Source organism: Cervus elaphus, chromosome 24 (genome assembly GCF_910594005.1).
Source record: "Cervus elaphus chromosome 24, mCerEla1.1, whole genome shotgun sequence".
NCBI lineage: Eukaryota > Metazoa > Chordata > Mammalia > Artiodactyla > Cervidae > Cervus > Cervus elaphus.
Window position 1 is genome coordinate 69,261,771 of NC_057838.1, and position 14,152 is coordinate 69,275,922.

Here is a 14,152-nt window from a genome sequence, read left to right on the forward strand (position 1 = left end):
AGCTGGACGGCGCCTCAGGGGCAGACCCCGGCCATCAGGGCCTCTCTGAGACCCAGTGAGATGTCTTTGTCCAACACAGGGGCCACCTCCTCCTAGAAGCCTTTCCCAGCAGGACTGAAGTTCAGCCTCTCCCTCCACCCTCAGACAAGGTCATCAAGGGGCCTGAAAAGTGAAAGTGTTAGTTGCTCATTCCTGTCTGACTCTTTTGCGACCCCATGGACTATAGCCCTCCAAGCTCCTCTGTTCATGGGATTCTCCAGGCAAGAATACTGGAGCGGTTTCCGTACCCTCCTCCAGGGGATCAAGGGGCCTCCGGGTTTACAATTCAGGGCACACTTCCTGGACCCTTCACACATGGGGCCCCTGGGCACTTGCTCCGCCCTTTCCTGACCTCCCACTAGGCTGGGGCCTCCGCGCAGCACAGCGGATTAACATCTTAATCTACTGGGAGTAGGGGACCTGCTGAGCCCTCTCCTCCCGTAAATCAGGACAAAGAAAACTACAAACCCAGAACACAACCTGTAGATTGAATTGAAGATCTAAGACTTCTGTGCCCAGAATTCTCTGATGCTGCGCAGTTCCCTCTCTCTCGCTGTTGAGGGCAGAGGAGCGGTAGGGTGTGCTCTGGCGGTGTTGGCGCCCTAAATCTGCCCTTTGAGTAACCTCCCCATGGTTTCCGGAAGAGAGCGGGTGCAGCGCAGAGAACAGGGCTTTGGGGTCTGAGAGCCTCGGGGCTGTCCTTCGTGGCTGAGCGGCCTTCAGGCCAACTCACCTTGTTTCTTCTCGAGAACTGGGGATCACAGTGCTTCCCTGGTGGGGGGGGGGGGGCGGTAGAAGGGTCCAGGACTTCGGCAGGTGGCTTACATTTGCGAAACTGGGCGCCTCTTCTAGATGCCCGGGCCAGGACGCGTACGCATTCCGGATTTCCTGGGAGCCTGTTCCTTCGCGTGTTGATGGGGGTCTCCCTCGATTGAGCTCGAGGTCTCAGGAGCCTGGCCGACTTGTTTGTCGGACCCTGGCCAGGCTCACTGGCCAGAGGCGCTGCACGGGGCCCAGTGAATGGCTGCGGGTGGCAGAGAGGAGTTTGAACCAGGGGTCCGAACGTGGAGGCCAGGAAACCGTGTAGGGCTTCCCACGTGGTCGAGGGGTGTCCTGCAGGCCGGCGCCGCATCTTCTCTCCCTGTCCACGGTGACTCGGGCGCACTCCCCATCCCACTCACCCACCCGCCTCCGGGCCCCGGGCGCGCGCCCCAGCTCCTCGCTCCGCCCCGCAGGGCCCGGGGCTGGGGATGGGAGCCCGGCCCCTTCAGTTCCCGCGCTCAGGTCGCGCCGGGGCCCAGGAAGTGGCCCCGGGCCGCGGCCCTCGCCCCGCCCCACTCCCTCCCGCGCTTATCACCTGCCGGCCGGGCGCGCGCGACCGGGGACGGAGGGCGCGAGGGGAGCGCGCGGGCCGCCGGGCACCGGGTCGCGGGAGGTGAAGCGCGGCGAGGATGGCGGCTGGGGGCCGGGAGCTGCGGCCGCTGCTGCTCCTGCTCTCGGGGCTGCTGGCGCTGGGTCCCGGCGCGCGGGCGGCCAAGCTCAACATCCCCAAGGTGCTGCTGCCTTTCACGCGGGCAACGCGCGTGAACTTCACGCTGGAGGCCTCGGAGGGCTGCTACCGCTGGTGAGGCGCGGCCCGGCGCCGGGCCGGGGCGGGAGGCGGGCCTTGCACACGGGCGGCCGAGCGGGCGCGCTGCAGGTGCGCGGGCGCGGGGAGATGGCCGCGGCCCCGGGCAGGTCCCGTGGGGCCTGCGGCGCGCGGCCTCCGGGCCGGGCCGGCGCCGGGAGGCGGGGAGCCGCGCGCCCCCCGCAGGCCCGCGCAGCAGGTGCGCCGGCGCGCGCTCGGGCCCTGGGTTGGCGGCCGATAGGCCAGTGCCCGGGCTACTGGCCGCTTGTGACCCGGCGGCGTGCGCGCCGGTCGCCGCCACTGCGCATGGCGCCTCCCGGGCCTCGGCGCGCTCGGGCAGGAGGGGGCCTGCCAGGGCGCGGGGGTGCGGTCAGGAGCCCAGCGGTCTGCTGGACTCGCGGAGGGCGTCTGGTGGGTGCAGCTGAGGGCCTCCGAAGGCCTGTCGGTTCCGGGCTTCCGTAGGGCCCCTCTGCTGGGGGAGAGGGTCGCACAGGAGAGCTGCTGGGCCCGGGATGCGCGTCCACGTGGTCGCACTCCTTTCTCGTTCAGGCTCCGGGAGGGGTAGTCGGCGCCCTGCAGAACCCTGGGTTAGGGACGCAGGCAGCTTGCTGGAGTTTGTCTGGTGATTCTTGCCTGGCGCCGGACTGGTGTGGGAACCTGGCTTGTGGGGAAGCCGGGAAGGTGTGCGTGGGAGTTGAGTCAGCAGTGCAGCGTCTTGGGAAGGAATGTAAGCCTTTGATGAGAGATCTTTCGGACAAACCTTTGGTTTTTAACACATGATACAACTACATTGGAGAAACAAATGGCAACACAGTCCAGTATTCTTGCCTGGAGAATGCCATGGATGGAGGAGCCTGGTGGGCTACAGTCCATGGGGTCACAAAGAGTCAGGACTGACCGACTAACACTTACACCTACGTTACAGATGAAAGATGCAAAAGAATGGTTGGTGATTTACCCCAGGTTGCCCGCAGAGCAGGGTTGGCCTGGATTCCTAGCTTGCTGGGGGCTCAGGAATTCTGCACCTTGTGGGGAGTGTGACCTGGGAACCCAAGGAGCTAATGAGACTAGGGGTACGCCTCACCCCAACGTCGCTGGGTGATGCGGTCCAGCCGCTGCATCCCTCAACGAGGGAGAAGAAGGAGAAGAAGGCGGCCTGAAGGGGCCTCCACTCACAGCAGGTTCATTCCTAGCAGGGTGCTGAGTGCTGGGTGTGGCCGAGGCCCTACCACACACCTCCCTGCCACCTTGCCGGAGATGAAAGGGAGGGTGCCGCCCACATGCTACACCCTTGCTCCTTCCTTCGGTTGCTTGTTTCCAGGCTAGACAGTGTATCAGGTGTGATCGCACTGCAGAGTCCAGCATGTGTTAAGTCTGTGTGGACAGTTGTCCGTGCACATCCAGAGACCGTGGTGCTGGTCCTCTGACTGCTTTCTCCTGAGTCATTTCAGTTGTCTCCGACTCTTTGCAACCCCATGGACTGACTGTAGCGCACCAGGCTCCTCTGTCCATGGCATTCTCCAGGCAACAATGCTCAGGTAGGTTGCCAAACCCTCTTCCAGGGGATCTTCCCAACCCAGGGCTTGAACCAGCATCTCTTGCATCTCCTGCATCGCAGGCAGATTCTTTACCACTGAGCCCCGTGCATGCGCTACTAGTACCTATTGTTTTCTGAAGGTCCCCTGCTGAAATGACAGTCCAGGTTAGCCAAATGCATTTTCGGGCTAGTGCCTCTGCACCTGGTGGTTCGTATTTCCGGCTTGGTATCAGAGGCTGATCTTCACTCTAACTTTTCTACATCCTGTCCAGGACCCCCTGTCGGGGGATCAGCTGTCAGTCCAGACTTTTCCTGAGACTGTGCTCATTCTCTAGCTGAAGTTGTCTCTCTCTTGATATGGGGCCAAGGAAAAGGAAGCCGACTGTTACAAACAGCTGGCTTCAAATGAATCCCCTTGGATGTCCTTGTGTGCTACTTCCTGAGATTCTAGAGCTGTGTTTTTTGTTTTTGAAGTAACAACTGTTTTTTTTTTTCCCCAACTGCTTTTTTCTTTGAAAAACTAATGGATTTTAATTTACTTATCTAGCTTCTTAGGAGGAAGGGGGGAAAAAAAAACCATTCTAATCTCTGATGCATCAGGGAGTGCTAAGTACCTTGTAACTTGTTTTGAATCTGATCCATAGTTTTTATTGCAAATGTGTGACTGCTTAAGTGTCTCGGAGGTGTTTGGTGCTGTGACTTCTCCCTTAACGTCACAGGAAAATCTTCTGGAAATGTTTATTTTCAGTCTGCTCTTCCTAGTCCAGTCAGGTGTTGTTTTCGTTTTTGAAGAGTCTCTTCTGGAACTTTAAGAGCGGGTGTGCAGGCAAGCTTTCTGTCTGCCTCCTTCTTCGCCCACGGAGGTCACTGTGAAGTCTGTGAGGTGGCGAACAGAGCACGTGACCCCCCCCCCGGACCCTGGGGGAGTTTTTGCTCATCTTTGGATTTTCTGCCCGGCTCCCGGTTTACTGGATCGTTGCCTACCTGAGCCAGGGGCTTCAAGTTTACTTTTCCTGTTTCTTGATTTTATAGTATCAAATACTCAGGCAATTTTAAGGTGAGGAGAACTATAGAGAGCATCAAGTCAAAACTGTTCGCATGTCAGTGCGAGCCTCAGGAGGGAGGTGCTCTGGGGGACTGAGTGATGGTCTCTGTTGAGCGAGAGCACGCAGAGGGGGGATGGGGGACAGGGAACGGCGCCTTCTGACCCACCATCTTTGGGGATTTGCAGCCTCTGACTAGTTGGCCAGACCTAACTGAACCCCTCCCGTCATACCAGCACTGCTGGTTTTGTGACAAGTTCCTGATTCTTTTTTGATATTTCATGTTATTGCTTGGGTGCACGCTCAGTCGGAGAGTTGTGTCCAGCTGTTTATGGCTCCATGGACTGTAGCCCACCAGGCTCCTCTGTCCATGGGATTTCCCAGGCAAGAGTACTGGAGTGGGTTGCTGGGCTGGTGACCGGGGCCTGGCTGTGCCCCCCACCACCCGGCCCACCGGTCCTGGTTCCCCCGTGGGTGCTCGGGTCCCCCTTTGCAGACCCACAGAAGGAGGTGACCGAGTGTGTTTACCGAGTGGACCTGCTTCCCGGGTGGTTTCCTTCCTGCCTCCCTTGCCTGTCCCTGACCCTCACCCCACTCTGCTCTCGCGGTGACGTCCGAGGTGACTTCCGCCCTGTCGGCTCTGGCTCGTGCGTGAGTGTGTGTGTGTGTGTGTGTTGGGGGGACGGTTAGCTGGTGGGTGGAGGGGGGCTGTGTCTTTCTCTGCCCCCACCCACCTCTTCTTTGCACAACCATCACTTCTCCTTTTCCCACCCCTGACCTCCCCGTCCTTGGGTTCTTGTGTCCGGTTAGACAGCCTGAAGATAATTTTCATTTCTGGTGCCAACATGTTGTTTCTATTTTTTCTTTTTAAACAAAACATTGGTAAAATGCACATATCATTAAAGTGACCATCTTTGTGTCCAGATCAGTGAGATCAAGTACATTCACGTTGTGGGGCCATCTCCGCCATCATCTCCAGAACTTTTTCATCTTCCCAAACTGAGACTCAGTCCCCGTCCGCTAACCCTCCTCCCCGCCTCCAGCCCCAACATCCAGATTCTAGTCTCCTTAACACCCTGTGATATCAGCCTGTTTCCTTCTTCACCCCCATCCCTGGAAGTAGCAACATTGTTGTGACTCATGTTTGTTTTTATGGTTACTTCAGATGGATGGCAAATGATATGGGCTTTCTGTCTATGCTAGTGATATACAGTTTCCTCTTTAAATACTTTTTCTGGACTTCCCCGGAGGTCCAGTGGTTAAGACTTGCACTTTCATTGCAGGAGTGTAGGCTACAGTTAGATCCCTGGTTGGGGAACCAAGAGCCCACATGCCTCAGGGCGTGGCCTAAAGGGCGTGGTACTTTAAGACTTTTTAAAGTACCTTTTCAAGAAAGAAGAATCAGAATTTTTTTTTAAAGTACGAAAATGATGCAAGGGTAACTTGGATGTAACTGGATATAGAAAGAGAGGGGCTGGGAACCAGGGAAGGTGCAAGTGTCCAGGCAGCCGCCACGGTGGGTGGGTGACCAGACACCCAGGTCCAAAGGCAGGGGCATGAATACTGCATGTGGGGGTGGCAGAGGCAGCCAAAGAGCAGAACCAGTTTTTCTGCTAATTCCTTTGCCTATTTTGTGTATTACTCCCCACTCAATCCTGAAAGCAAAACACCTCCAGAGTGACCACCCACTGCACAAATGGGGAACCTAGCAGAGCCAAGTTCAAAGCCAGGTCACAGGACTCCCCTGGAGGTCCAGTGGTTAAGACTTTGCTGTCCAATGCAGGGGGTGTGGGTTTGATCCCTGTCAGGGAGCTAGGATCCCACATGCCTTGTGGCCAAAAAAGCCCCAAAACATAAAACAGAAGTAATGTTGTAACAAATTCAATACAAACTGGAAAAAAAAAAAAGATCCCCTTAGAAAAACAAAAGACAAGTCACAGACTCTTCAGTCCTGGGATGCCCAGGAAATGTGCCAGGCCTTCTCATCAATGGCTGTCTTACCCAGGTCCTTCAGTAGGGTTTTCGGAACGTGGACGGCACGCTGAGAAGCAGTATTAAGGTTGTGAGCGGGGTTGGGGCAACTGAGGACGTGGAGTCGTTTTTCACTGAGGTCTGTCGGCCTGGACGCTCCTGTGGGCGGCTGCAGGTAGAGGGGGGCAGCTGGCTCTGTTTTGCACAATCTGGGTGCATTTATCACAAGAGGGGAGGGTGGGGTCCTGGCCAGGGGTCTAGAGACCAGCGTCACTGAGGTGTATCTAGGAATGTGTCCTTGAGCAAGTTACTTCCCATCCATGCTCTTGTTTCTGTGGGTATCATATGGGAGTTTCAGTAGGATTGTTGGGGGGCAAATAAAATATTTGTGCTGTGTTTCGTTCTGTCCCTGACACATAATAAGCACATAATAAATGACATTTTTTTTTTTTTTTAAATATAGTGCCAGTAGTTTGAATGAAATGAGACGACATGTCTTGAATAATTCAATCAGGAGGTTTCACTTAGCTAGACTCTCCTGAGTTGCCTGCATGTGACAGGAAACTCAAACCACAGTAGTTTAAATAAAGTTTAAGTAAACTGAAGTTGTGTAAAGTTTAAATAAGCTCTGTTTTGGCAGAGTTTGTTTCAGGCTGCACGCAGGGCTTGGTGAGGTGAGCAGAGCCTGGTCTCAGGTCTTAGGTCTGGACCTCTGCCCGGGGCTCCCTAGGGTAATTAGACAGCAGTTCCAGGCCTGCAAACCCCATCAGGGCTGCCGGGGCACACCCTGGGTCTGGACCCCGCCAGCCTGGGGTTCACACTGCTGACTGACCAGGCCTCCCAGTGTCCCAGGAGCTGATGGTCTGAGGGTGGAGAAGAGCGGCACCCCCTAAAAAGCTGGGTGCTGTTACTGAGGAGGGGGTGGAGGCTGGGCAGCCAAAGCCCACCACAGGTCCCCTGCAGGAGTGGCACCCGCACATGCACATTTACGCATCTCTGTGTGTGTTTCTGTCGGGGGCGGGGATGGTATGTACACCCTGGGTTTGCTCCGCTGGGGCCCTTGACGGGAGCTGCTGTGATCTGGCGGGGGGAGGGGGTTGTCTTGCTGGAATGTGGGTGAGTATTCTAGAGGAAAGGAAGCAACACTGCCACAGGCCGCCAGCCCTGCATCCCAGGCTCCCCCAGCTGTGGGGTGCCCCACCCCACCTTCCGTGCGGGACGTGGGGGAGGGTTCTCAGAACACCTTGCTGCCTTCCAGTCCACTTAGGACACTTGGTAAAATTAAGTTTCTAGTCACAGGTCTTCTCATAAAGAAAGCTGCAAGCCCGTGTTGCCTCACTTGTAAATTCTGTGAAACACTTAAGAGGAAATAGTACAAATCCTTTATAAGCTCCTTCAGGAAAGAGAGAAAGAACAGTCATTTCCTAGCTTATTTTTATGAGGCCAACATTACATTGATTGCAAACCAGGCACAAATACTACAAGAAAAAGAAATTCACAGACCCAGAGTTCAAGATTCCTTAACAAAATAGCAAATCAAATCCAGAGAAATGTAAAAAGGGTAATGTATTATGACCAACTGGGGCGGTTCCCGGGAACGCAAGGTTGGTTTAATACTAACCAATCAGTGGAATTGCTTGACCAACAGAAAACAATTCTTCTATCAACCAAATGAAGAAGAAAAGTCATATAACGGTCTCAATATGCACAGAGCATTCAAGAGTCACTTATGACAGAACGTGCGGCAAATTTGGAGCAGAAGAGAATCCATGACAAAATGAAATGAAGGTGTTAGTTTCTCAGCTGTGTCCAGATCTTTGCGACCCCGTGGACTGTAGCCCACCAGGCTCCTCTCTCCTTAGAACTGTCCAGGCAAGAATACTGGAGTGAGTTGCCATTTCCTTCTCCAGGGGATCTTCCTGACCTAGGGATTGAACTTGATCTCCTGCAGATCTTTACCATCTGATTATTTACCATCAGATTCTTTACCACCCGAGCCACCAGGGAAGCCTGTTGACCCATTAAAGGGCATCTACAAAAACTGGCACCAGGGTCTTACCTGCGTGCAACAGGGACAAGTAAAGAGCACGCCGTGGACTCTGTCTTTATACTTGGTTCAAGGTCACACAACTGGGGTGTGTCAGCGCCCTGCTGTCCTGGGCCTTCACCTTCTCAACAGAGAACAGGGCCATCTCACCAGCACCGCCTGTGCCAGGGGCCTGGGGAGGGCCTTCCAGCTCCTCCTGCGGGACTTGGGGCGAGTGGGTGAGCAGGGAGGGTGGGCAGGCCTGCTGACCGCCAGCTGAGATGCGCGGAACAACAGGTGGACAGGCTGAAGCGGCTCTCACCCTTTCTGAGCAGCGGCATCAGTTCATTTAAACTGGGGGCAGGGCCTCCCCTGGTGGTCCAGTGGTTAAGAATCCGCCTTCCCATGCAGGGGGCGTGGGTTTGATTACCTGGTTCAAGAACTAAGATGCTACGTACCACGGGTCAACCAAGTCTGTGGGCCGCAGCTGGAGAAAAGCCCGCACCCTGCCACAGAGGACCAGTGCAGCCAGCATAAAATAAACAGAAACTTTAAAATAATTAAAACAGCAAACAGGAAAACTGGGGGCAGAGGAAGGCTCTTGTGCAGAAAAGCCATTGAGCCTGAACCTGCTTCTTTGGCAAACACGAGGCTGTATCCAAAGGACCTGGCTGTTGGGGCCAGTTCCCGCGTAGGCATCTCAGCCTTCCGCCCCACGCGGACCCTGTCTTCTCTGTCGAGTGCCCAGCCGTCTCTGAGCCTGCAAGGGTCAGGCCGGGGAAGCCGCTGCGGCCCACGTGCCGTCTTTCCCTCTTTCCCTGCGTTCCTCGCCTGTGTTCTCCCCAAGCCGCGTGGGCACAGTCTGGTTGTTAGCGCTCCCGCCAGCCTTGTGGAGGCCACTCGCTCCGTCCTTGTCTTAGATACCCTGGAGATGGAGGCCGATGGACAGACCCCGCCCCTCACAGCTGCCCCAGGAATGCACGCTGGTATTTCCTCCCCAAAACTGCAGCCACCCAGCCACTGTTGCAGGTTGCCTCTTTAATGTCCTGCCTGTACTAGAACTTACTGTTTCCTTCAAAATGACTACCTTTGTGAACATTGGAGATGCTCGTCGGTATTAACATCTAGGAACTCATATGTTTGCTACATTTGTTTTTCCTGAAACAGTAAAGATGAATGTGTGCTAATTAAAAGACATAAAGACTCAATCTAAAAACAGTTCATCTGTGCCTCACTGCTCTATGGTGCTGTGTGTTTCTGGGGAAAGCATCGGGTAATGTGAGGACTGTCTGATCTGGGGTCACACAGACATAGCTATAAACACTGGCCCTGCCACTCGTGGCTGTGTGGCTTTGGGGAAATTACTCAACCTCTCTGAATCTCAGTTTGGCTTTATCCACACATGTCGGCTGGAGGGTTAAGTAATCTGATGGATCAAAGGATTTAGCTCTGGGCTTAACACAGGGTAGACAATTCCTTTCATTATCTTCTATGCCCTCCCTATATTGATCAGGTTCTCCAGAGACCCAAAATTAATAGGAGATAAATATGTGGCTTCCCAGATGGCGCTAGTGGTAGACTCCACCTGCCAAAGCAGGAGACATAGAGACGTGGGTTCAATCACTGGGTTGGGAACATCCTCTGGAGGAGGGCATGACAACCCACTCCAATATTCTTGCCTGGAGAATCTCATGACGGAGGAGCCTGCTGGGCTACAGTCCACGGGGTCACAGAGAGTTGGACATGACTGAAGTGACTTGCATAGACGAGTGTGGGTTTTTGTTCTAGTCAGGCCTCAACTGAGTGTCTGAGGCCCACCCATACTGGGGAGGGTAATTTCTTTTACTGGTCTACTGGTTTAAGTGCTCATCTCATCCCCAAACACCCTCAGACACACCCAGAATAATCTCTGACCCAGTAGCTGGGCACCTCATGTCCCAGCCAGACTGACACATAAAATGAGCCACCGCACGCCCCCAGCACACTTCTGTTTTTTAAAAGAACCGTGTCTGGATATCTCTGCATTTGCCGCACGCAAAGGGCTCCTGCCTGTCATCCCCTCTTATCTCCACTCTCTCTGCCTGGCTCGGGCTGCAGGGTGATTAACTGTCATGTCTGTGAGGGATGACCCGTCCTCCCTCTGTGGAGGAGATGATTCTTCTCTTGCCAGGTCCCGGAGACAGAAGCTTTCTAGAACTGCGCACACATGGTCAGTTCTTCCCTTCCCAGCCCAGGAGGGAGACAGCCTCCTCTGTGGGTAGCTCTCGGGCTGACCCAGAGCTCTGAGACGCAGACACAGCACTTCCGAGGGACTGAGACATGATTCGAACGGCAGGAAACATCCACGTTTGGACTTGGACCCCTGTGTCCTGACCCTGGCCCTCGGAGAGGCCCTAAACTGGCCCCTCTTCCTTTTAAGCCTCAGTTCACTCCGGGGGCTGTGGAGGCTCAGATGGTAAAGAATCCGGGTGGGGAAGATCTCCTGGAGGAGGAAATGGCAACCCACTTGAGGATTCTTGCTTGGAGAATCCCATGGATAGAGGAGCCTGGCGGGCTACAGTCCATGGGGTCACAAAGGGTCACGACTGAGCCATTAACACTTTCACTTCAACACTTCACTCCTCCGTTAAATGAGGGCACAGCACCTCGTTAAGTTACAGCTAACGTTGACAGGGGAAATATTGTTATTTAGAAGTTAGAAGAATCCAGAAAAGAACAGAGAATAACACAGTGAACACCGTATTCCTAGGGTCAGAATTAGGCATTGTTAACAGTTTGTGTGTTTGTCTACAGTTTGGCTTTATTCCGGTAAGGAGACGTTATGGGTAGAGCTGCAGCCCCCTTTGCTGCCCTCCTAGTTTTCACCCCCACACAGTCCTCACTCCGAATTTGGGTTCCAGGGGTCCCTTTCCCTTTCGAATCCCTGAGAGCACCTTCCAAAGTGCTTTTTCCACTGACTCACTCGGGGACAGGGACACCTGACACCAGGCCCCTGCTGGGCTCTCTGCTCTTAAAGGCACAGCCGGAGCACAGGGGCCTCCAAGCACCCTCCAAGGTAACAGGTAATAGCCCTCTTCGGGGGATAGAAACACCCCTCCAGCCTGTCTTAAACCCTCCAGGTGGTTGGGAAGAGCCCGCCAGCTTCAGAAGTGGGGCCCTAGCGCAGGGTGAGAGGGGGCGGTGGGGGGGGTGCGCTTCCAGCCTCCCTGCTCCCTGTGAGGGTGGGCCGTGGCTCCCTTGCGGTGAGCTCCCCTGTGCGGGAGCCGCCGTCTGCTGGCTGGACCCTGCCATAGTCCTGGGGGTGGGGGGCAGCTGCACAGGCTGCCCTGTGTTATCTCAAGGTTGCACTTACTGCCCTTGTACCCACCCTAAGTGTGAAGAGGAGGGGCTTCTTTAAGAGCTGGGAGCACTCAGCCCAGGCTGGGATTGGACGCCATCCCCAGGGCTCTCCTCCCACTGAAGGCCTGCCCCGGGGCCACTCACTGTGTCCGGAATGCAGGGGCCCCGGGTCATAAGGATGATTGGGATGTTTGGGGTGAAATAATACGTGTCATTAAAATTAAGATCAACCAGTGATCAAACTCTCACCCCCCGCAGTGGAAGTGCAGAGTCTTAGCCATTGGGCCACCAGGGAAGTCCCTACCTATTGCTTTTTAATAAGGCAACAAAGACATTTTAGATGTGATTTGCTGTGTATTTCTATTGGACAGGGCAGCTTCGGGCTGTCCATGTACCTAGCAGAGCCCTGCAGCCCTGGAGGCCCTGGATGAGGGGTGGGGTGCTCCCGGTCAGTCTTGGGGGCTGCAGGCATCTCAGGGGCCACCCATGGAGGGCCTGGGCGTGGGAGGAGGACTTCAGGCTTCTCGGACTTAAATGAGGGCAGTCTCCTCTTATCTGCATTGATTTCTTTACTGGGAGAGTGAGATTAATTCACTGCCCTGAGGGAGTGAGAAAAGAGCTTGTCATCCCTGTTCTTGAGGAGCCTGAGATTCGGGGTTGGGGGGGATTTATAGCCTAGATTCCTGGCTCCCAGGGGCCATCGAACAAGGTACACCACATTGTTTCTCAAAGTTAGAAGCAGAAAACGATGAACTGTCTTATTTTTTTTTAAAGACTCTTAAAAAGAGCAGTTTTAGGTTTATTAAAAAAACTGAGCCCAAGTTACAGCAATTTCCTGTATATACCCCTCCCCCGACGGCATCTGCCACCATCAATATCCCCCACCAGATGGTGCATTTATTTCAGTTGATGAACCTGCACATGTGTGTGTGTGTGTGTGTGTGTGTGTGTGCGCGCGCACGTGTGTGTGTGTGTGTGTGCGCGCGCGTGCGCGTGTATGCGCGCTCACTCCTGACTGGTTCTTTGCGACCCCATGAACTGCAGCCCACCAGGCTCCACTGCCCATGGAATTTCCCAGGCAAGATACTGGAGTGGGTATCCATGCCCTCCTCCAGGGGATCTTCCCGACTCAGGGATCAAACCCAGGTCTCTTGCATTGCAGACAGATTCTTTACCACTAGCACCACTTGGGAAGCTGTACCTACATGGACACCTTATTATAATAAAAGTCTGTGTATTATGTTACTGTTCACAGTTGGCATTGATTCATTGTAGCCAGCCAAATGTGTCGTGACTTGTATCATTAGAGTGTCATACAGAATAGTTTTACTGTCCTAAAAATTCTCTGTGTTCAGCCTATTCATCCCCCACTCCCCTTGTCATTGAAATTTTTTTAGAAATTTGAAACAATTTTAGATTTACAGGACAGTTGCAAAGATAATACAGAGAGTTCCTCTGTACCTTCACCCAGCTTCCCCGACAGTTACCATCCTTCAAGACCAGGAGTGTTGAGAAAAGGGAAACAGTAGCACAGGTACTTGAGTTAACTAAACTCTAGGTGGCTTGGGTTGCGTCAGGGTACCCACTGAGCTTCCTTCTTTGCCCCCCGATCCAAGCCTGCGCCCTCCGTCACATTTGTCTCCTTGGTCTCTCAGATCTGATCTATGTGTGTTTTCTGTTCTTGTTTCCACATCAGGTTTTTTTTTTCCAAAGTGAAGTGTAGTTGATGTACAATGTTGTGTTAATTTCCACATCAGTTTTGTGTGTCTGTGTGTACGTGTGGGGAGGTCTGATGCCCTTGGAAATCATCGTGGAACAGCAAAGCTTCTGCATTCTGTGGTGTGGGGCGAGGCTGCGCCCAAGGCCTGCTCACTCCTCCCTGTCTGGGCTCGATCTGTGCTGTCTCCGTTGGTCTCTGAAATGCACTCTTCTCAGGGGACGTCCCTCAGTGCGGGGACCACAGATGCATTTCCCTGGGGACTGAGACGTTCGTTTCCCTCAGCCCCACTGCGGTTCATTCTCAGAGTAGGGGTGTTGCTGCGTCCTGCTGTGTGCTGGGTGTTCACAGTGTCTGAGCATCCGAGCTGAGCTTGGAGAGGCTTGCATTGACTTGGAGACGTCTGTTGGGTGTATTTCACACCATTGCCTTTGCACAGCAGACTGTACAAGTTTCCTTCTGAGTAACCCAGGACACTGAGGCTCCAGGCAGTGAAAGCCCAGGGCGGGGGTGGCAGCCTTGACTCGGGAGTGCCCACTCCCTGCTGGGCACCACACTGCACGCAGCCCTGGGGACCACGGGTGCCCTTCCCTGGGGCCTCCCCACCTGGAGCACTCCGAGGGCAGCCCTGACTGCTCTGAAAAGTGGGAATCAGATTAGAACGTTCACCTGCTCAGGATGGCCCAGGGGCTGGTCATCATCCTCAGAATAAATCTTAGCTCCTTCCTGTGGCCTCCAATGCCTGCTTGCCCTCCGCACCCCGTGTCCCTGACCTCAGCACCCCATCTCCTCAACCTCAGCACCCCCCATCTTCCTCACCTCAGCACCTTGACCTCAGCATCGATCTCCTTGA

At 54.5% G+C, this 14,152-nt stretch overlaps 1 protein-coding gene across 1 annotated transcript in view; it reads left to right on the top strand.

The window, feature by feature from the left end:
• Positions 1-1,321: 1,321 nt before the first annotated feature.
• Positions 1,322-14,152, top strand: part of NUP210 (nucleoporin 210) — an 88,728-nt gene continuing 75,897 nt past the window's right edge. The window contains exon 1 of the mRNA XM_043886453.1: positions 1,322-1,663. Coding sequence (XP_043742388.1) covers positions 1,491-1,663 — 173 coding nt within the window. The 5' untranslated portion in view covers positions 1,322-1,490. The remainder of the gene's footprint in view (positions 1,664-14,152) is intronic.